The sequence below is a fragment of the Eubalaena glacialis genome, chromosome 8, assembly GCF_028564815.1.
Source record: "Eubalaena glacialis isolate mEubGla1 chromosome 8, mEubGla1.1.hap2.+ XY, whole genome shotgun sequence".
NCBI lineage: Eukaryota > Metazoa > Chordata > Mammalia > Artiodactyla > Balaenidae > Eubalaena > Eubalaena glacialis.
Window position 1 is genome coordinate 1209830 of NC_083723.1, and position 24530 is coordinate 1234359.

General features: G+C 43.1%; 1 protein-coding gene across 1 annotated transcript in view; it reads left to right on the forward strand.

Annotated features, from left to right (window-relative positions):
* The window catches only part of ABCA13 (ATP binding cassette subfamily A member 13), a 312932-nt gene extending 295988 nt beyond the window's left edge, over positions 1–16944 (forward strand). The window contains 4 exon segments of the mRNA XM_061199026.1: positions 14739–14847; positions 16080–16131; positions 16134–16213; positions 16852–16944. Coding sequence (XP_061055009.1) covers positions 14739–14847; positions 16080–16131; positions 16134–16213; positions 16852–16944 — 334 coding nt within the window.
* The last annotated feature ends 7586 nt before the right edge of the window (positions 16945–24530 follow it).

Below are 24530 nucleotides of genomic sequence, written 5' to 3' on the forward strand. Positions count from 1 at the left end.
TTCTCCCCCTCCACGCCCCCTATCTCCCCCCACCCTGAGCCCTCCGGCCTCTGCTTCAACCTTGTGATGTGCAATGTGGTCCCTGCCCTGTTCCACCGCAGGCCTCTTGCCACTGCGAGCTCCTCTCAGACCCTCCTCAGCTGCGTTCTCACTCTGTCCTTCTCACTCCGTCCTTCTCCGCACTGGGCCGGGTCCCCCCCATGATGACGTCTTCCTTCCTCCTGGAGGACCTGCCCTCCCCTAAGCCTCCCCCGCCCCGGCCTCCACTGCCTGTGCTCAGTGGCCCTGGAGGCTGGACGCCACCTGTGGCTTTCCTTTCCCCATTTCCAGTCGGAGCAGGAGAGGTGCCAGTGCCCCTGGGTGACCCCCTTCAGGCTCAAGAAATTTGGGAACGCGTCCCTCCCCCTTTTGCCCCGGCTAAGGAAGTTGCCTTTTCTGAAATTTGTAGAGCGCAACCATAACCTGCAGTCCCAGACCCCCTCTCCTCGGTGATCGGACCCCTTCCCAGGAGTCACTCCTGTTTTCCATTCTCACTTCCACAGCCTATGGAACAGCCCTTCTCTTATGAGTCCCAGGTCTCACCCTTTATCTGGTGGCCATTGGTTACATGTTCTCTTCCCTCCTGGAGTAAGTACTGTGTGTAGATTATCTAGCATGAGATGACACCTATATCGTGCGTTCCAGATGCCAGTCCTGAGTGTTCTACACGTATCAGGTAGCTTATTTCTCGTGACCGCCAACCCAGTAACCATCGTTATGACCCCTTTTTACAGGCACAGAAAATAAGACTGGAAAGGTTGAGTGTCATTCCCAGGGTCACTGGTTAGTAAGTGGAAAGGTTGGATTTGAGCCCAAGCACTCTGGCTTTGCTTTGTTCTGCGACGTGTATCCTCACGATCATCCCTATGTAACAATAAAGGGAGCGAGCCGTCGTGGGGCTGGGACTCACCTGTGGCCCAACTGACTCCTGAACCCCCAGGACGGTCACCTCACACCCAGCCTGCTTCCCTCTGGGGCGCATCCTGGGGCTGTGCAGATGTGTACGGATGCAGACCCTGCCCGGTCTACAACCACATCTGGGCCAATTGCTCTCCCCTGTTATCTTCCTCTTGGCGGTGTTTCTGTGCGTTCTCATTGTCACTAAGATTCTGACACCCACTCACTTAACGTGTTCCTAAGCTGAGAGATGCCTCAGTGGGGTCTCACAAAATATTTATTTATTCATCATTCTTCACTTCCTTTGTCCCTATTTTTGAGGGAGCAATTTGCTTCTTTATCAAGTGTATTTCTTTTACTCCTGAAAAAGGAGGTAGCTCTCCTCAGCATGTGGTCACCTGTCTGACCCGTGGAATTTGTCATCACGTTTGCCTTCATGACACCGCGTTGCGTGAACATGGTCACCGTTGCCCTAAGTGTTTCTGATCTGCGTGCTCTTCTCCTGCTGGGCGTTTTGGGCAGATACCTCTGGTCTTGGACATTCAGCTCATGAGTGACGTCATCCAGAGCTGTCACTTTACCAAAGGGGACACCATGCTGTCATTTTCTCATATTTTCCCTCAAGAACGAACAGACTGCTTCTCACCCACAGTGAAGATGGGGAACGGAAGTGATGAGAGATTTTTTCCTGGATTCAGACTCACATTGTGATTCCTGTTCATTCGCGCACATTTGCTGAGGGCCTGTCTCAGGAGCTCAACACAGGTGTGAATCAGTAAGTCTGGTGTCAGACAGACACGCATACACAGAAACGTAAACACAACACGCTGTGGTGATTTGGTGAACAAAACGCTGTGTGATGCAATTCAGGTTAAGTCATCAAATGTTTTTGGGTGTCTGTGTAGTCACAGGGTGTTGAGCTGGAGAGGTGAATAAGGCGTGAACCCTAAAGAACAAATCAAAAATTATACGAGAGCCTGTAAGTGCTGCACGCAGTAGGGGTTAGGAGGAGACAACACTAGCCCAGTGTTTTAGGTGATGGATTGCTGGGGTGGCTTCATGGAAGAGGAGGCATTTCAACCAAGTGTATTCATGGGAGGTGACTCAACTATGCATGCGTTTCTGGTGCTGGGAGAGACCTGGAGATAAACAGCACAATCGAGTTTGACAAGAGCTAGACTGTCACACAGGCCCAGGGTGAATAGCGGGGCATCCACTTGAGGACAGTCTTTGGGGTTAAACCAAGGAAGACTTAAACGCTGGGGTGAAAAGTTAGGGAACAAAGGGAAGGAACGAGAAACAGGAGCAGGAATGGCAATTAAAAGGTGATTCTTGTTCTTTAGCTGGAGGTTAATTAAGATGGACTGGAGCCGGCTGGGGACAGGGCGTGTGGGGAAGAAAGCATTGGTGGGGAGCTTTGCAGAAAAATATAATAGAGCTTTGCAGCCGACTGGTCCGGGGAGTCAGGGAGGGAGGAGCCATCGTGGTCACTAACCCTCGGGTCTAGGAGATGGGAGATGGGGCTGTCGGGGAGAAATCGGGGCACCGGGACGGCTGAGAGCGGGGGGAGCGGGGGCATGTCTCTGTGAGCCCCGGGAGCTGCCTGGGGGCCTCACAAGGAAGAAACTGTTCTGTGTTCTGCCCTGTGCCCTTCGCCCCCGCAGGAGCCAGGGAAAGAAGCCTAAAGCTAGTGGTGACGGCTGACTCTCGGGAGACAGAGGGAGAGAGTAGCCAGGCTCTTCACACCTTTGCGTCACTGTTTGTGAACGCAGATGTGACAGGTCGGGGCCCTCATCCGTGCTCTTACATCTATTGAAACGTTACCAAACTCAGGCCATTTGCCAGGTGCTTTTTGTGCATTATCTCATTTAATCTTTACAACGTGATAGCTATGAGTTTACCCACTTCACCGTAAAGAAACTCAGACCTAAAGAAGTTAGGCTGTTGGCTCAGAACAGAGAGTTACAATTGAAAGAAGCAGTTTTCAAACTCAATTCTCGACTCCTGAGTTCCTTATCCCTTTCACACTACGGCTGTCATCCCCACTCACCTGACCCCAAACTGATGGATCGACGGAGCGCCGCTGCAGGGGTGTGGACCCTTCTTCTGCTGCATCTACTGAGAAGACAGGCTCCCCTCTTCCTGAAACACGGACCGACCCCTTGGATGAGACAGCTGAGATGTAGAGTCAAACTTGTAACACCACCTCTAGGACCTTGAAAAAGTTCTTTCACATTTCTGAAAGCTGGTTTTTTCCCTTAATGGGGACAATCATACATATTTTGTAATGCTGTGGAAAGAAGTAGACGGATACACCAGTCGTGTTCCCACCTGAGGCCGTGATGTCCTCTTTTCCTGAGATGAATGCGTGGTTTATTCCCTCAGTTCTCTCAACAGTCACCGCTCCAGAGGGGTCTCCAGTATCTAGTCCACCCGCCCATAGCAGCAGAAGAGCCTCTGGAGGTTAGCTGGCATCACAGACACCTGGAAATAAGAATGCATTTTCCAGCTCTCACGACCAACCGCTAAGTGTGGGCACAGAGATAATAGGAGAGGTGCCAGAAACTTCAAGGATATGACTTTGTAGGAAAGGGCGTACACTTTTTCTGCCCCTTCCTTCCTTCCTTCCTTCTGACCTGAATGCAGATGCGATGGTTAGAGATGAAGCAACCTCAGCAATGGAGACCTGTGAGCAGAGCAATGGGACAGAATGGGCCAAAGGAAGGCCTTACCCCTCTGCACTGGCTGACCTCAGACTATAGGCTTGCTCATATCCTGCTGCTTTGGGTTTTCTGTCACTCATCTGTGAATCTAAACAGACGTACTCTGACATATGAAACACAACATCGGTGTGTTTACCTGATTATTTTCAACTTCTTCCCAATGGAATATAAATCTCCTGAGGGTAGACCTTTGTTTCTGTTTATTACTGTATGTCTGACACTTGGGACAGTGTCCGGTACGTGACATGTGCTCAGGGTATTTGTTGAACAAATAAATAAAGGAGTGAATGAATGCAAAGTCCATAGTGCATGGGGGGCCTTTACTAAACGCTATCTTCTTCCAGATTCTACGACTAGACTTTGAAAGAGGAATCAGAGGAGGCTGTGGAGAATTTAGGGTCTGTCCAGCTTAATGAACAACTACTAATAACAACAATCAACCCCTTTGATAAAGACTTCCATTCCGATCCCACTGACCTCTGGACGGGGTGAAACCTGCTTTCTCTCAGAAGCTTCTGCATTATTCATCCTTCGTTGGCTGCTTTTAGAAACAGGCTCTGTCTTACTCAGTGTCCCCATTAACAGGAACCATCAGGTGCGTGATTCAGGCCTAATTGCTGCCACAGCCTTGGCAGTATTTTCCTGTCACTTCCCTGCAGGGTAGCCAGACTCAGCACTGATGCACCCGGACCTGCCAAGAACTAATGTGCAGTGCAAACAGAGAAAACGTGCCTCCAAAGCTCAGTGTGCACTACGGGATGGTGAATTCTGATTCTAAACGCGGTCTCAGCACGAGAAGACCCAGCCTAGCCAAGGAAATGGATTTCTCTTAGGTCAGAACTATATTTCAGCTTTCAAATAATTCAAGATTGGAATTTGGGAAGTTTATTTACTCTGGGTTCAGTTAGCTTAAAATTTAGGTGTGTGTGTGCACTCAGAGAAAAATGCATGAACCTGCAACAGTTCATGGTTTCATAGTTGAGAAGCATTTTACAAATTTGATTTTGGGTTCTCTTTTATCAAAACCATTAAAAAAAAAAACTTTTCCCTGAGTTAGATTTTGTTACATAGAGCAGCAAAATGAAGTTTATAAGATGCAGTGGCTTATACGATTATCATTCGTCCTCCTGAAGCTGCAGGTTGTCTGGCTCTGTCCCAACTGTCTCTCATCCTTCTCCTGGGATCAGCCTCCGAGCAGTGGGGCTACGAGAACGGAATGGCCAAACTGCACAAGTACGATTCAAGCCTGAGGTCACATCACACCTGCCAAACCAAGTCATGTGGCTAAAGAAAAAGAGTAGAAAAGTAGTCCCATCTCTTAGGGCAAGAACACAGCAAGGTTATGCGGTGAAGGGTGTAGGCATGGGAGGGTGCAGAGAGTTGGGGCCATGTTTACAAACTACTACTATCCCAAACATTTGTCACTAATTTTTTTTTTAAACAGTGGCCATCCTCTTTCTTTGCTTTTTAACAGATGAATTGAGATATACTTCACATGTCCTGTAACTCTCCCATTTAAAGTGTATAATTCAGTACTTTTCAGTGTATTCGCAATTATGTGTAACTGTCTCCACAGCCAATTTTAGAACATTTTCATCATCTCAAAAAGAAACCCTATCCCTTTAGCTATCCCCCTTCTATTCATTCCAGTTCTAAGCCCTCACTAGTCTATTTTCTGTCTATTATTGACATATTAATGGAATTACATAGTGTGTGGTCTTTTCTGACTGGTGGCTTTCACTTAGCATAATACTTTAAAGTTCATCCGTGTTATCCGTACTTCATTTCTTTTTATGACCAAATAATATACAACACTTTGCTTATCCATTGTCAATGGGCAATGGATTGTCAGTTGGATTGTTTCCACCTTTTGGCTATTATGCGTTCTGTTGCTATAAACAATCAGGTATGAGTTTTCGTATGGACATATCTTTTTATTTCTTTGGGCATATACCTTGGAGTGAAATTGCTGGGTCATATAGTAACTCTGTGCTTAATCATTGAAGGAACTGTCAGACTGTTTTCCAAATTGGCTGCACCATTTTACATTCCTGTCAACAATGAATGAAGGTTCCATTTTCTTTACATCCTTGCCATTTAATTATCTGAATTTTCATTCCAGCCATCCCAATGAATGTTAAGTAGTATCTCGCTGTGATTTTGAGTTGCATTTTCCTGATGACTAATGATGTTGAACATATATCCATGTGCTTGTTGCCCATTTGAATGTCTTCTGTGGAGAAATGTCTCTTCATATCTTTTGCCCATTTAAAAGAAACTAGGTTGTCTTTTTATTATGGATTTGAAAGAGTTGCGTACTCTGGGTACAAGTCCCTTTTCAGATAGATGATTTGCAGATATTGTCTCTTGATACATGGTTTGCCATTTCACTTTGATAACATCCTTAGAAGCACAGATGTTTTTAATTTTGAAAAGGCCCAAATTATCTATTGTTCCTTTTGTTTTTCATGTTTTTTGTGTCGTATCTGAGAATCTATTGTGAAATCGGAGACAATGAAGACTTTCCACTATGCATGATTCTAAGAGTTTTATCATTTTAACACTTACGTTTAGATATTTGATCCATTTTGCATAAGCTTTGGTATCAACTGTGGGCATTACATGTGCATCCAGCTCTCTCAGAACTATTTGATGAAAAGATGATTCTTCCATTGAATGGTCCAGGCCACTTTGTCAGAAATCAGTTGGCCACAGGCCCACAGGCTTATTTCTGGACTGAATTCTGTTTCATTGACCCATGTATCTATCCTGATGCTACCACTCTGTCTTGATCATTGTTGCTTTCAAGTAAGTTTTGAAATTAGTGTTAGTCCTTGAGCTTTTTCCTCTTTTGTAAGATTGTTTTAGCTAGCCTAGGTCCACTGCGATTCCATATAAATTTTAGAATCAGCTTGTAATTTCCACAGAGAATTCAACATGGATTCTCACAGAGATTATGTTGAATCTTTAGACCAATTTGAGGAGTATTGCTGTCTTAACAATGTTAAGTCCTCTGAGTCATGAACGTGGTGTGCTTTTCTGCTTATTTAAATCTTCTTTAATTTCTTTTAACAATGTTTTCTAGTTATAAAATATAAATTCTGCATTTCTTTTGTTAAATTTAATCTTAGGTGTTTTATTTATTTTGATGCTATTATAAATGGAATTTAAAAAAATTCATTTTCTGAGTGTTCATTGCAAGTGTATTGAAATACAGTTCATTTTTATGCATTGCTCTTGTATCTTGCAACCTTGCTGGACACATTTATGAGTTCCTACAGTATTTACTGGATTCCTTAGGCGTTTCTATATATATGCTCATGCCATTTATAAATGTAATTTTACTCCTTCCTTTTCAATATGGATGCCTTTTATTTATTTTTCTTACAAATTTTCTCTAGGTAGAAACTTCCCTTTTATTCTTACGTTGTTGAGTGTTTGTAATCATAAAAAAGTGTTGGATTTTGCCAAATGTTTTCTCTGCATCTATTGAGATGATCATATTGTATTACATTAGCTGATTTTCAGATGTTAAACCAACCTTGCATTCCTAGGATAAATCACACTTGGTCATGGTATATGATTGTTTTTTATGTTCAGTTTGTTAGTATTTTGTTGAGCATTTTTGTGTCCATGTTCATAACAGATATTGGTCTCTAGTTTGTTTTTGTTTTTCTCTTTTGATACTTTTACCTGGTTTGGTGTCCTGGTAATACTGGCCTCATAAAATCAGTTGGGAAGTGTTCTTCCTCTTCTATTTTTTAGAAGAATTTATGATCCCAATTAACATTTTCTTTGATATAGATCATCTAGTTTTTAATTTATGTTTGGAGGAATCCAGGGTAATACTGAGAAAATATTTACTGTCTTGATGACTTGTTTTCACAACCCATATACCATTAGGGTCTTCCCTGACCACGGGAAATGGGAATATCTGCCTGATTTCATGGCAGTGAGGGTTCAGAGTCCCCTGTCCGAGGGGCTCTGTGAGTTCCTGGTGTATCATCACCTTGTCACACGCCCTGCTGTCTCTGTGCACCTATGAGCCCCCCACCCTGTGTGCTTGCTGCTGGGCCTGGGAACACATCAGCTCAGCTGTGTGCTCCTCTCATTATTCGCCCCCCAAACACATCAGGCTCCAGTGTTCTGTGAACTTAGTCTTCTTCTTGATGTTGTTGAACGTGGAGCTGAGGGGGAGGCGTGCACAGCACAGCACAGAGCTTCCTGTCTGCCTGGTCCCGTCCTGCACCCTCTGTTGCTCACTGGCCAGACTCCTCTGGTGGCCAGTAGGTACCCACCCTGCTGTCCAGCAGGAACGTTTCAACCACGTTGAGGCCCCAGAGACTTTCGCCCTGGGTCTGGCTTCTTGAAGCATTTTCTCAACAAGGGGAGGGAGGCTGCCTCTTAATTCATCTCTGCTAAGAAAATCATTCATTTTCCTCATTATTCCATTATTGTTTTAAAGTCTGTATTACATGGGATCTGACTGGAGCCCACAGAGATTATTTGGGAAACGAAATTCAGAAGAGCTTTAATTGCATCTTCCGAGAGGATCATCCCTTCTATGCCCCCTACACACCTCCAGACCGCAGCCAGTCAGAATCAAGTGCATTTGCTTGTGGGCCTGGAGCCGAGCCCTCGCCCTGCCAGGAAGGGCTTTATGAAGCTGTGATCGCTGCCCACGGGGCAGCTGAGTGGGGTGCAGGCTCTGAGGTTCCCCATCTTAATGATGCTGTTTCCCTCCCAAGGTCTCACCTGTGAGTGCTTGGGCCGTCTCTCCAGGCAGCACTCACCCAGCCGGGAGGAAAATTGCCCTGGTCTTTTTCCGTGGGACATTGGCTTAATTACGTTGAAAGGCTCAGAGAGAAAAATCAGGGTGAGAATGACTACTTTAATCCCTACTGCCTCTGCGGGGACAGTGGTGTGAGCACAGTGTGGCGGCTGAGTCTGTCAGCAGGCAGACCCCCAGGGTTTGCCTTTTTATGAAGTCTGATGTGACAGGACATCCATCCAGCTGCTCAAAATGTCTCCTTTCCCCAAAGACTCTTCCCTTCTCATACTGACATCACCCAGGATGGACAGATACCTAAACCACAGAAATGCCATTCTCTTTCACGATCAGGCTTCTGATCGTGTTTGTTTTAGGAAAACGTGCCACTCTGTAACATTTCCAAGTTAGGGCCTGTGTTTCCTACTGAGATTCAGTGGGGCTGTGCCTGGAATCCCACCCAATGATAGGACATTTGTTTTCTGTTTGTTTTCAGATGGCTTATGTGGTTTTCTACTAAACTGAACCATCCTGCTCAGTGAAATAATTTTTGTAGTTTCCTATTGTCCCCTACTTTTATGCAGGAGGATTATTACACATTTAGAAGCTTTTTTATGCTTCTATTGATCAGAAAATCACATAAATAATTTATTTGAACAACAAAGACCTCTGTTGGTTCCCCCCTCCACACTCTGAGTGAAAGTTACCTTCTGATACTCGAGTGGAAATCATGGTGTCAGGGTTTCAACTTTATGGATAATAGTTAAACTTATATCTCAAGTTTCTCTTTAAAAATGAAAAGAATAAAAAAAGAAATCTCTACTTATCAAGACTGAGAAATATAGAAAATCACATGTACTATTACCAGCCTTAAAATGTATCTTTTATCTATCTAGATTCTAAGACATTTCTGAAATGAAGAAAAATGTTCAGAGATAGTGAAAAAAATGCAGGAAGCTGGATGAGGGCCCTGGTCTTATACTGAAATCTCAGCAGCCTGAAAACAAGATGGTCCATGGTGCTGGTTGGGCAAGTGACAGGGGTCTAGTGCTGCAGGAGCGGGTGCTTACTTTACCATCCTGCTGACCTGACTGTTGCCTTATGCTTTAAAAATGGTCCTTTCCCATTCTCCCCCAAAGAAAAGAAAACCTATAGAAATATTCAGCCCATTTTGCTTTTCAATTAGGAGAGAAATTCTAACAAAAAATTTAATCCACTCACTGATTCATCAAACAGTACCTGGATGCCAGGCAGGAGAGATGATGGGCCTTGCCTTCGAGCAGCTTTGCTGTAGCAGGTGATGAACTAGGAGGATACTCCACACATGGGGATGCACAGGAGAAGGGCATCCTGACCCCGAGAGCTCAAGGGAACCTTTGTAGGCAAAGGCCTCCACAGCCAGCATAGGACCTTGCACATGGAGCACCAAATCAACATGTTGAATAAATGGAGAAAAGGGATCAGGTGTGAGCAGAATGAGAAGCCAAAGGTGAGGGCATGCGTCAGGTCGTGGAGAGCCTGGCGGGCTAAGCCCAAGAGTTTGGAGAGCCTGGCGGGCTAAGCCCAAGAGTTTGACTTTATTTTTTTAAATTTTATTGGAGTTTAGTTGATTTACCATGTTGTGTTAGTTTCTGCTGTACAGCAAAGTGACTCAGTTATACATGTATATATATCCTTTCTTTTCATATTCTTTTCCATTATGGATTATCCCAGGATATTGAATAGAGTTCCCTGTGCTCTACAGTAGGACCTTGTTGTTTATCTCTTCTCTTTATGTAATAGTTGCCTCAGGAGTTTGACTTCAGAGGGAAGATGTCCAATCTTTCAGTGAAGGCTGTGTGACCTCCAAGTTCTGAGACAGTTCTGCTGGCCTTTGCTCGTGGCAGCTTTGACCTGTGCTCTGAATTCTGGATCTGCGGCTGGTGGGGTCATTTAAGAACCTGGCACGCTGGCTGGAGAGAGGAATCTTCATGTGCAGAGGTGTGTGAACATGGATCAACTTTCTCTTCACTGTGAGGCCATGTCACCCGCCCCCCGAGATCTTGCCTTTAAACTCAGAAGCTCACAGAGGATCTTTCCAAAGTCCTTTTCTTCCCTGGGAGGAATGCTGGTGCCAGCTGTCAAAGGCTGCTTTTCATTCATTAGCTGTCAGAGGCTCTCTTTATGTTAATGCCTTCCCTGCATACTTCTCAGGACCATTCGGATTTGCATCTGCAGTGGTTAGAAAGGATTCTGAAACAGACTTAACTGAAGTGGAAGTAATAAAGGCCCTGGCCCTGGAGAGACGTGGTTTTGAGTCAGAAGGTCTGGGTAGTCCCATCTCTGCTAGTGATAAGCTGAGTCATGGTGAGAAGCCCAGACCTCTTTGGGGCTCACAGTATTATTATAAATATGTGATATGATATGATATCATATTATATGATCTAATCTAATCGTAATCTAGTCTAATCTAATATACAGTAAGTCCCCTACATACCAACCTTCAGGTTGCGAACTTTCAAAGATGCGAACATGCGTTCACATGTCCAATCACATAAGTTAGTTCACGTGTCTGGCATACATTGTCACGTGCATGCATCCTCTACAAGTGGTTGTGCTTTTGTGTACTTTACTGTACAGGACTGTGTAGAGTACAGTAGTACAGTATCTTTATTTCAAACCCAGGGTGTCTGGAAGCAAGCGTAAAAGCAGTGGTGATGTAGTTGGTACTGCTAAGAAAAGCCAGCTGTTGTACTGTACTACTGTACTTTTCAAGGTACTGTACTGTAGATTAAAAATGTTTTCTTTATTTTTTGTGTTTGTTTTTTATGTGTTATTTGTGTGAAAAGTATTATAAACCTATTACAATACCTATTACAATATACAGTACTGTATAGCCTATTGTGTTAGTTGGGTACCTAGGCTAACTTTGTTGGACTTATGAACAAATTGGACTTATGAATGAGCTCTCGGAACAGAACTCATTTTTATGTAGGGGACTTACTGTAATATATAATATAATATAATATAATATAATATAATATAATATAATATAATATAATATAATATAATATAATGAACTACTTGATGTGAAAGTTCTTAATATCAAGAACGCCATGTGCGTGGGCGATTAGAGAGGACTGTTTGGAGCTTGAATGTAACAGACAAGTATCCATCACTCAGCCAGCCCTCCTTATTCTCTCACTGGCTTTTAAAATATACGTGTGTATGTTTGTTATTCCATTAGTGCGTTGCCTTCTCCCCTGTTTTAGCGTTTATTAGGTGTATTACACTGAATGTTTGTGGTACCTAAATGTTGTATCCCAGCAATGGTCGAATGCTTCTTACTCGTGCCTTCACTGGCAGATGACGCTGTTTATTTATCTTTATGTAATCGCCGACTTTGCAAATGATGTGGATGTGATCTGTTGTCTGGAAATGTGAGAGGGATGAGTGAATATATAAATGAATGACTCCTTGGTTTCTTTGAAAGCTTTTAGACTGGAAAGCACATGAATCAAATAAATCCTTTGTGGAATTTAGATCATTGGCATAAATGTGTGTAGGTTATAGGCAGAAATGAGAAAGAAAGGCTAACATAAATTAGATACTCGCATCGTGAATGAATTTGATAATCTGCAAAGATTCTCTTAGTTATTGAAGATGCTGTGCTTTTATAACTTTCTGTCTACATGTCTTGTTGAGTATTCTAGAGAGATCCTCAGGAATTTGCCAACAAATTTCAGAAACATATTCTCTTGAGTTTTTTTTTTTTTAAAGAACTGTGTAATTCAGATTCTCTAGAGTAAAGCTGAATTTTAAACATTAATATGTATATATTCTTATAGTGAGAATTTGTTAGACAATTATTGGAATTTAGTGTGCATTTTAAAAAATGCATTAGGAAAATACGCTGGAGGGCTGCCATTCCTGCAAATGTGAAGTGGATCGTAGTGTGTGTGAAAGAGCAAAGTCATTTCTGCTTACTCAGTGTTGCCTCTCACCCTTGTATTTTTATGTAGCAAATGTAGCAAATGTGTGTCTTGATTTTTTAAATTTATTTTATTGAAGTCTAGGTGATTTACAATGTCGTGTTAATTTCTGCTGTACAGCACAGTGATTCAGTTATACATATATATATATATATATACTTTTCATATTCTTTTACATTATGGTTTATCACAGGATATTGAATATAGTTCCCTGTGCTCTACAGTAGGACCTTGTTGTTTATCCATTCTGTATATAATAGTTTGCATCTGCTAATCCCAAACTCCCACTCCATCCAACAACCCCCGCTTGGCAACCACAAGTCTGTTCTCTATGTCTGTGAGTCTGTTTCTGTTTCATAGATAGGTTCATTTGTGTCATATGTTAGATTCCACATATAAGTGATATTATATGATATTTGTCTTTCTCTGTCTGTCTTACTTCACTCAGTATGATAACCTCTAGGTCCATCTGTGTTCTGATTTTTCATTTGCTTTGTCTAACTTCCCCAGATAAATTGTGAGCATCTTCACACCAAAGAAAGGGCTCCTTCATTTTGGCCACATCCTGGGCAGAACCTTGGTTTCACTGCACATTTATTCACCTGCTTTCTCAGTGCCAGGCGCTGTCCCACCTAAGCTACAGGGCTTCATGAGCTCGGTTCTCTGACAGCCTCGTCGGGGAGCTGGTTTCATGATCCCATTTTCTAGACGAGGGAACCGAGGTGGGAAAAGCTGACTCCCTGGGGTCAGAGGTCTGGAGTGAGGACGGGGGTGGGCGAGAGGGGGCTGGATCACACCCAGGCTGTCCAGATGCTTTGACCTTTGCTCCCAGGATCGTCATCACCACCTGGCCAGGAGCACCTCTCCATCCTTCAGCTGTCCCCCTCCAGCCTGTCCCCCCCCAGGACAGCTGCGAGCTCTCTGACGGGCAGAAGTTTCTGAAGCAGCCCCTCACCGTGGGGGCCACTCAAGGATCTGGGCCTCAGCTCTTCCCGACGGGGAACATTAAATGTGCACCCGCCCGGGGTGCTCTCATGGACACGGAGCAGGGACCCTTGTACCTCGGCAGCACCGCGTCTGACACGGGCCCGGAGCTGGCGGGGCGACAGAACACACACGTCCTGTGCTGACCCGGGCGGGGCTCGGCCTCAGAGAGTCCCGAGAGCGAACTCAGGACACCTGCGTCCCCGGCTGCTTTCGCCGATGTTCTGTCCTCAGCGCGCTCTCAGCCCTGAGTGGCCTGGAAACCGTTAGCTCGAAATAGCGGGAGGCCGTTGGAGTCACACGCAGGTCTCGGGGGATCTGAAAGCAGGGCAGGAGGCTGGGACACAGAACCGGGACGAGGATCTCTGGGTGCTCACAAGGCTGATCCATGCCCCTGAAGCGCGGCCACGCTACCTTTGGCCTCTTCTTCACCAGGTAGATGCACCGGAAAAGTGCTTTGCCCATAAACGTGTTAGTCAATCTCACTTACGGAAAACTTCCTTAAATGCAACCATTTCCCCAGCAATGCTTTGTAAATGAAGGTGCTTGTAAGGCTCTGGGCATGCCTTTTTTCATCCAATCATTCATTCATTCGACTAATATTTATTAGTTCTAGGTACTTGGGGTACATACATCAGTGAAGAAAACCAACGAAAAATTGCTAACATCGTGATATATTTGTGTATTTGCTTTCATTCAATAGATCTTTACTGAGATGCGGGGCATCTGGGGTATGCAGTAGAATAAACACTCATGGGTTTGGGAAGCCCCATGCATTCTTGGAGGTCACTGTTTGATGTTGTGTATGGTACGAACGTAACCTCGGGTGTGGTCGCTCAGACCCCAGCAGACCTACCGCCCACATCTCTGCAATGTCAGGCCGAGGGGCCCCTGTAGTCACAGGGCCCGCAGGGTTAAGTACAGTTGGGAGAATTGTTTTCCGTGATAAACGAATGCCTGGCTTCATCCTGTAAGCAGTCCCTATTCCCTTCCATCCTTCCCAGCCACGCTGTCATCCACTGAAGCTGGGATGTTCTCAGGGTCCGTCTCCAGCCCAGCTCTGACTTCTTAACTCAGCACTTTGCTTTCACACTTTCACCCTGCCTCTTGTATGGACTAGGTGTTGATTCCAGAATTTGCTAATTTTTTGAAAAGACAAATCAGTCTCTGTGTCAATGAATTACAGCAAACTGCATGAGTTATAATTACTTCCTGAATATTCTATTTTTGAGAACACAAAATTTTCCAACAATTTGGAATAGTTACTTTCTTTTGTTGCCTTCCTGTGCAAATGGACTTAGAGTTTATTTATCTTAGGGCTATATAATAGTAACCTTATTTTTAAAATTCAACTCTCAGGTTTGGTGATGGTTATACAGTCAAGGTTTGGCTCTGCAATGAAGCAAATCAACACAGTGCTGTTTCTGACTGCTTGAAGCTCTCTTTTCCAGGAATCCAGTTTAAGGTATTGCTAATATTGTACATTACTTCTTTGTTTTGAGCTAAAAAATCTTATAAGTGTACTTTTCTTTTCCCCTGTTTTAATTCTTTGCTGTCAAAAGATATCGCTTATTGTTCTGGCCTCATTGCAAAGTACAGGCCATACCTCTCCACCCAAAATATCAGGGGTGGTGGATGTCACCTGACCTTGCTGAAGGACGACAAGCCTGCTTTTCCCCTTGTTGGGTCACCCAGAGCAGATGGTGGTTACTCATCCCCCCTTTTCTGTGGGAACAACTTCATCACACAGTTTGTTTTGTTGAGGATGGAAGATACAAAATTTAATTTCTCCCATGCATTTGCTGTGGGGTTTGTAGGCTCAGGGATTTCAACATTAATTCACAGGAAGGGCCCTGGGCTTGAGATCACAACCCTCTACACACTTGATGCAAAGTGTGGTCCCTGAGCCAGCAGGTCTTCATCACCTGGGAGCAGGTGAGAGCTGCAGTATGCAGTCCCCAGCATACTGACCCCAAATCTGCACTTTACCAAGGGGACCAGGCGATCCTTGTACACACAGACGTCTGAGAAGCGCCATCTGCAGTTCTCTTGGATGACCCCAGTTTGTCGTAACTTCTAATAGGTTGTAGTCCTCAAAGTAGCTACGCATTGCGTGTCTATTTCATCCACGACCATTTGGTAAAATCCTACCCGGCGAGAAGCATGCTGTCCAAGTCACAGGGGTTCAAGGACCACTCTAAACTAGCCCGTGAACCCGTTGTTAGGATCTCCATGTGCACCCGTGGAAATGAGGCTCAGAACAGTTAAACATCTCACCAGGAATTGCTCAGCTAAAGGTGGGGATGGCCGGGTGCTCCGGTGTGAGGTTCAGGTGTCTCTGTGCATCTCTGTGATGTCACATATACCTCCTTCTTCTCAGCTGTCGACAGGTGTCTTCTTCCCCCTAGAGAGGGCTTCCCAGGCTTGTGGCAAGGCGGGGGGGGGGGGGTGGCGCAGAAAGGGGCAGAGCAGTCACCCCACCCAGGGGGACACGTCTTATCAAATATGCCTTGTGGTGAATCGTAACCCATGACTATTCTCTGGAGACTCACAAAACTGACCCCCACACCTAGTTAGTATTTAAAGGTGTGGTTTGCAAAAAGATAATTTATTTGGCAATTAAATATAGTGTGGTCAACTTTGCTTAATGATTCCTAATCCTGTGATCCAATCTTTTTTTTTTTTTTTTGCTTTTAGGGGCAGCGCCTTAATTTATTGGAATACCATGTGCCAAAAAGATGGGTGTGCTTAGCCTGTTCAGAGTTCTGGAGGACAATAAAAACTTCCTGAGTATCAAATATTACTCCATCAAGCAAACCCCTCTGGAGCAGGTATGGTACCTCAAAGGCTTCACCACGTTGTTTTTCTTGAGACCTACTCCAGCCAATTTAAAAATGAGCCAGATTGTACTTCTGGAAATCACCATATCTTTTATTAATCACCATTTGAGTTTGCAAAATTCTGATAAAGATGGTGAGTGTGAGGAGCCGCGTTTATTGTGTGCTCTCCACTCAAGGTAAATAGTCACCATTCAGGGCTTCCACCTGCTCATAATTTCATTGGTCGCTCAGTAAGCAGATCAGGCCCCATCAGCCTTCCCATCCCCACTTACCCACCCCCCACAATAATTAAAGGGGCTCTACTGTAAGTGAGCTGATTTTGGGAAGAAAAGTGCTTGGTTCCCTGAGTCCCAGAAGGTGAAATTAGATCACAGGTCAATCTAAAGCCGTGCTTAAGGCATCGAGAATTTCCTGACGATTTATTAATTTTCCAGAAATGTTTATCATTCCTGGAGTTGGGTCCTCAGAAGACCTACCTGTTGAGGGTGATTTAGGAAGGGGTGCTATGAATGAATGGTTATGAGTCTTAGGAAAAGTTGGGCAGGGCTTGGAGAAGATGTTCCTTGTAATAGTTGAGAACAAAGGGTTGCGTGTTCCTCGAAGTTAATTATTTTCATCATTTCTTTCAGATACTTGTTAATTTTGTGACTGAGCAGCAACAAACTGCACCACCTTCTGATCCGTCCGCCCGTCGTGAGCACCCACAGACCCTGCCTGTCTAAGCGCTGAAGAAGACGTTGTTCAGAGAAATAAAACCTCGTCTTTTATTATAATTAAGATTCAAAGATCAAAGGAGCAAGTGGGCCGCAGAGGAGCTGGAAGACACAGGGCAGGCAGTCCAGTCTCATTATCTCCTTCATTTTCTGTTTTGAAACTCTTTGTTAATTAAGAATGATCACACTGAAAGGTCATTCTTTTCTGCAGACTTTTGGGCAGTTCCTCTGATTCAGTTACTGTCTTTGCCAAGCTGAGATGGGCCGGGTTCCTGGGACACGGGAAGGAATTGACGTTCCTTCTGGAGCTGGAAAGGCTGTCAGAGTTTGTCCAGGTCAAACATTCCATTTTAATTTTAAGGAAACTGAGGCCCCCAAGGTTAAAGACTTTCCTAACTTATTTGTATAGGGAATGGTACCCAGAATTGTTTTCTATTTTTGTTGTCCTTTTACTAGATTATGCTTACATGTGTCTAAATAACAATTCAGTGATTTAGATGTACCGTTTCTCTAACCCTGGATGAAATTATATGTTATGAGATGAAAGCATACCATTTTTTCTTACAAAAGATGCTTTTAAAAAAATAGGGATTAAAGAGCTCTTTAGTCAACCCTTTAGCAAAATTAAATAAATTGAACTGGGTACACTGTATCATTTACAAAAAGTGTGACCAGAATTTCACAGATTATAAATTTAGGGGAATATAGAAAGAAATATAATATAGATGTATTTTCTTTTTATTAATTTGGATTAATAATTACCATTCTTAAAGTCATTCTAAGTCAGTGGTTTTCAAACTGTGTTGGTCCCCATAATAGCTGCATTTGCATCTCTTGGGAGCTTGGCAGAAATGAAGGTGCTCAGGCCGCACCCCGGAATCTAAAACTCTAGGGTGGGAGCCCCGCAGTCTCAGTTTAAATAAGTCTCCCTGGTTTCTGAAGCACATTCCAGTTTGAATACCAATGGTCTAAGGAAATATGTAGGTACCTTCTAATTATACAAGCAAAACTAGCACCATATGTAGTAAACATTAATTTTCAAACAATTTTTATATTTCTAAAACTCTGTCATTCTCAGAATTATTGTCCTCAGAGTATTTTCAAATATAAAGTGCTCAGATGTGGCTCTAAAAGGCTTTGTAAACCCGGCCGTTTGCATTTTATAGTTAGTAAAACACATCAAATCACCGTGTCTGTTCCTCAAAATGGTTTCCAGTCAGACACTTCTGAGTTGAAATATTTCTCAACCTTCTTTGAGTAACATTCTTCTAAAACCCCAATGGAGGACTGCACTGATTTTATTTTAAAACTTAACCTTATCCAATTAAGTTTTTGAGTGACAGTAGCTTGTGATCAAAACAAAACACTTTCTTGTGGTATTTCTTTGCTGAAGCAAGATTTCATTGAAATATATCTTTCCTGAACATAATTCTATACTAGAGATATTTTTAAATGTTAAGGTTTAAGCCAATCATGGATCATTTTGATTGAATGATTTTGATTCACATATATCACATGAATTATGCTTTCTAAAACAAGTTACAATTTAGGGTTTTATGATTTTTCTCCCAATTCTACCATTGTCTCATTGTCAAAATGGAAGATACAATCTTTTATTGTTGTTGTTGAATCAATAGATAAAATTTGTGAGACACAAACATGTTTATACTGCCATGAATAAATGATGTGCTTTAATGTAATTGTGTTTCTGCCAGTATATTTCCTTGCATCTTTAGGGATCTAATTTAATTTTGGTAAGGAGGAAATGAAACTACTAGGATCTTTTAAAGCTTAAAGGTTAAAATTTAATTGTGTTTTACTCTGCTATGTTCTGCTCTTAGGGATTCTTTTCTAGGCTTTGAGTTGCTGCTCTCTTGAAGTTCACGCTTCAAGGTATGCCTTTGAACAATAAACAGGAAGAAAAAGAGAAACCCAATGTGCTAAAACGCCATATCCCAGAATACAGGAGACAAAATGTCAAATCTTATGTTAATGTTGAAAATGTCATTGCATTTATAAGTCAAGCAGATATGTTATGCCTTTGGAGTTAAACATTTGTCTTAAGACCTTTGGGCTTAAGGTCACCCAACTGAGACTTTTAAACAAACTACCGTCTTTTGAAAGCATTCTGAGTGGAGTACTTTGTAAGGCAGAGACAACCTTGATGATTCCACGTCCACTGATCTGGCTTTTATTTTATAGTTTATCTTTGCCCAGATGTTTAAACAGATGATGTAGTAAAGCCCTCATGCAAAGTCAAGAGTGTAAAACTCAAACAAGAAGTATATTTTTGGAATTGTAAAGAGTAAGGCCTTAAACTTAATACTTAGCTTCGTTTAGTGGATATTGAATTAAAAAAACGGCTCAACATTATCCCTCCAAAACATCTTACAAAATACTTGCACCACACACCCCCTCACCTCAATATTTAGTGTTCATATGTAGGATGTTCATACTTCAGCTTAATCACAGATTCTTCTACCCAAATGGGGAATATAGACATTTAAAATTTCCAAACGGGTGTGACCATGTTCTCTCCTTTGGCTATTGCTTGGGTGTTGCATTATCGAGCTCAGTGTTCGTTTGGGGCTGGTGTGTTTACAGTATGTTTCAACTCAGTTTCACACCCTTGAATAGTCCAAGCCCTTTCAGTCACACACGTGTGCGTGCACACGATTGTTCTTTCAATTAATATTATTGAGCCCATTCTGTGTACATAAATGGATGGTGGGTGCAATAAACAAGAGGTGAGGGATTCACAGTGCAAAGCCCCAGCCTCTGTCCTTGAGAAGCAGGCAGTCCAGTGGGGATGGCAGGTGAGGTCTGTGAGCCCTGAGCACACCCTGCTCTTCAACCAAAGTTGTGGGTACTGACCTCGTGGAGTCCCCACCATCTGGATGGGCCCGCACAAATGGGGAACAGGAAGAAGGATATTGGAAGGTAAGAGAATTTCAGAGCAAATTAACACTACTCAGTGAGCAGTGGCTGTTTGCCTACGACTCTGGAGGGAGCTGATGTAATGGCTCCATAGCACGGAGAACCCAGCTCTGCCACCTTTAGAATTTCCCTTATGTTCCAATGTAGCTGCTGGAGCTCTAGCTATCACAATATAGTCAACGCAGACAAGAAAGAATACATTGGATTAGGGGGAAAAGCACACCATTTAAAGAGGTCTCCTGGCTTATATGACATTGGGCAGAAATAGTCACATGGCCGTATATTAGCTGCAAATGTTTGGGCAGTACAGTTTTAGCTGTGGAACTTAAATGAAATGTGGCTTCTGATTCTATGCAAGAAGAAAAAAAACACATACTGGATAGGCAGCCAGCAGTTTCTACTACAGGAGCACACAACAAGTTTTGTGGTCGTTTCATGTGAGAACAGAATGAAATCAATTTTGGCCACACTGAGTGAACTAGGTAATGTCAAATTATGTGACTATTTTTGGGCAACCCAAGTTCTAAGAGTATTACTATTTTCAGGATTAGAGTAGTGTATTAATATCTGTAGATCAGATGCTATTTGTATTTATAAGCATTATCAAATTGAAGCAATAAATAAAAGAATTTTATGGATATTTTCCATTTGGGCTAAATAAATGACACTGTCATTTTCTCTCTGTGAAAACTCTTATTGAGAGCTTTAATGGATAAATTTTTCTTGCTAGAAAGTGTTTCAAATTGATGAAAGAAGTCAGAAGCATTTTTCTTAATTATTTGCTATTTCTTGTCATTGCATGGGAGACATTTCACTATTTTTATCAGTAAATTTATCACATTTTTCTTTACATTCAAGTGTTTTAAGGAAAAATGAAGTCTACTGTATTAAATGCACGTCTCAAACATAGCAAAATGTACTGGTTAAAAAACACGTCTAGAGAGAGGAGCTTCAAGATGACTGAAGAGTAAGACGTGGAGATCACCTTCCTCCCCACAAATACATCAGAAATACATCTACATGTGGAACAACTCCTTCAGAACACCTACTGAATGCTGGCAGAAGACCTCAGACCTCCTAAAAGGCAAGAAACTCCCCACATACCTGGGTAGGGCAAAAGGAAAAAGAAAAAACAGAGACAAAAGAATAAGGATGGGACCTGCACCTCTGGGAGGGAGCTGTGAAGGAGGAAAGCTTTCCACACACCAGAAAGCCCCTTCGCGGGTGGAGACTGTGGGTGGCAGAAGAGGGAAGCTTCGGAGCCACAGAGGAGAGCGCAGCCACAGGGGTGCGGAAGGCAAAGTGGAGAGATTCCCGCACAGAGGATCAGTGCCGACCAGCACTCACCAGCCCGAGAGGCCTGTCTGCTCACCCGCCGTGGCAGGCGGGGGCTGGGAGCTGAGGCTCCAGCTTCGGAGGTCGGATCCCAGGGAGAGGACTGGGGTTGGCAGCGTGAAAACATCCTGAAGGGGTTAGTGCGTCACAGCTAGCCGGGAGGGAGTCCGGGGAAAAGTCTGGATATGCCTAAGAGACAAGAGACTTTTTCTTGCCTCTTTGTTTCCTGGTGCGCGAGAGGAGGGGATTAAGAGTGCTGCTTAAAGGAGCTCCAGAGAAGGGCCCAAGCCACAGCTATCAGCGCGGACCCCAGAGACGGGCATGAGACACTAAGGCTGCTGCTGCCGCCAACAAGAAGCCTGTGTGCGAGCACAGGTCACTATCCACACCTCCCCTCCCAGGAGCCCGTGCAGCCCGCCACTGCCAGGGTCCCATGATACAGGGACAACTTCCCCGGGAGAATGCATGGCGCGCCTCAGGCTGCTGCAACGTCATGCTGGTCTCTGCCGCCAAAGGCTCGCTCCGCCTCCGTACCCTTCCCTCCCCCCGGCCTGAGTGAGCCAGAGCCCCCGAATCAGCTGCTCCTTTAACCCCGTCCTGTCTGAGCAAAGAACAGATGCCCTCAGGCGACCTACACACAGAGGCGGGTCCAAATCCAAAGCTGAACCCCGGGAGCTGTGCGAACAAAGAAGAGAAAGGGAAATCTCTCCCAGCAGCCTCAGGAGCAGTGGATTAAATCTCCACAATCAACTTGATGTACCTGCATCTGTGGAATACCTGAATAGACAATGAATCATCCCAAATTGAGGAGGTGGACTTTGGGAGCAACGATATATATATGTTTTTCTTTTTTCACTTTTTGTGAGTGTGTGTGTGTATGCTTCTGAGTGTGATATTGTCTGTATAGCTTTGCTTTTACCATATGTCCTAGGGTTCTGTCTGTCCTTTTTTTTTTAATTACTTAAGAAAATTTTTTTCTTAATAATTATTTTTTATTTTAATAACTATTTTATTTTATTTTACTTTATTTCATTTTATCTTCTTCTTTCTTTCTTTCTTTTTCTTCCCCTTTTATTCTGAGCCGTGTGGAGGACAGGCTCTTGATGCTCCATCCAGGCTTCAGGGCTGTGCCACTGAGGTGGGAGAGCCAAGTTCAGGACACTAGTCCAAAAGAGACCTCCCAGCTCCACGTAATGGCAAATGGTGAAAATCTCCCAGAGATCTCCATCTCAACGACAAAACCCAGCTCCACTCAAGGACCAGCAAGCTACAGTGCTGGACACCCTATGCCAGACAACTAGCAAGACAGGAACACAACCCCATCCATGAGCAGAGAGGCTGCCTAAAATCATAGTAAGGCCACAGACACCCCAAAACACACCACCAGACGTGGACGTGCCCACCAGAAAGACAAGATCCAGCCTCATCCACCAGAACACAGGCACTAGTCCCCTCCACCAGGAAACCTACACTACCCACTGAACCAACCTTAGTGACTGGGGATAACATCAAAAACAATGGAAACTACGGACCTGCAGCCTGTGAAAAGGAGACCCCAAAGACAGTAAGTTAAGCAAAATGAGAAGACAGAGAAACACACAGCAGATGAATGAGCAAGGTAAAAACAAACCAGACCTAACAAATGAAGAGGAAATAGGCAGTCTACCTGAAAAAGAATTCAGAATAATGATAGTAAACATGATCCAAAGTCTTGGAAATAAAATGGAAAAAATACAAGAAATGCTTAACAAGGACCTAGAAGAACTAAGGAGCTAACAGACAGAGATGAAAAACAAAATAAATGAAACTAAAAATTCTCTAGAAGAGATCAATAGCAGAATAACTGAGGCAGAAGAATGGATAGGTGACCTGGAAGTTAAATAGTGGAAATAACTACCGCAGAGCAGAATAAAGAAAAAAGAATGAAAAGAATAGAGGACAGTCTCAGAGACCTCTGGGAGAAGATTAAACGTACCAAAATTCAAATTATAGGGGTCCTAGAAGAAGAAGAGAAAAAGAAAGGGACTGAGAAAATATTTGAAGAGATGATAGTCAAAAACTTCCCTAACATGGGAAAGGAAATAGTTGATCAAGTCCAGCAAGCACAGAGAGTCCCATACAGGATAAACCCAAAGAGAAACACGCCAAGACAAACTATCAAAAATTAAATACAAAGAACAAATATTAAAAGCAGCAAGGGAAAAACAACAAGTAACACATAAGGGAATCCCCATAAGATTAACAGCTGAGCTTTCAGGAGAAACTCTGCAAGCCAGAAGGGAGTGGCAGGACATATTTAAAGGGATGAAAGAGACAAACCTACAACCAAGATTACTCTACCCAGCAAGGATCTCATTCAGAATTGATAGAGAAATTAAAAGCTTTACAGACAAGCAAAAGCTAAGAGAATTCAGCACCACCAAACCAGCTTTACAACAAATGCTAAAGGAACTTCTCTAGGCAAGAAACACAAGAGAAGGAAAAGACCTACAATAATAAGCCAAAAACAATTAAGAAAATGGTAATAGGAACATACATATCGATAATTACCTTAAAAGTAAATGGATTAAATGCTCCAACCAAAAGACATAGGCTGGCTGAATGGATACAAAAACAAGACCCAAATATATGCTGTCTACAGGAGACCAACGTCAGACCTAGGGACACATACAGACTGAAAGTGAAGGGATGAAAAAAGATATTCCATGCAAATGAAAATCAAAAGAAAGCTGGAGTAGCAATTTTCATATCAGAGAAAATAGACTTTAAAACAAGGACTATTACAAGAGACAAAGAAGGACACTACGTAATGATCAAGGGATCAATCCAAGAAGAAGATATGACAATTGTAAATATTTATGCACCCAACATAGGAGCACCTCAATACATAAGGCAAATACTAACAGCCATAAAAGGGGAAATCAACAGTAACACAATCATAGTAGGGGACTTTAACACCCCACTTTCACTAAAGCACAGATCATCCAAAGTGAAAATAAATAAGGAAACACAAGCTTTAAATGATACATTAAACAAGATGGGCTTAGTTGATATTTATAGGACATTCTATCCAAAGACAACAGAATACACATTCTTCTCAAGTGCTCACGGAACATTCTCCAGGATAGATCATATCTTGTGTCACAAATCAAGCCTTGGTAAATTTAAGAAAACTGAAATCGTATCAAGTATCTTTTCCGACCACAACACTATGAGACTAGATATCAATTACAGGAAAAAATCTGTAAGAAATACAAACACATGGAGGCTAAACAACACACTACTTAATAACCAAGAGATCACTGAAGAAATCAAAGAGGAAA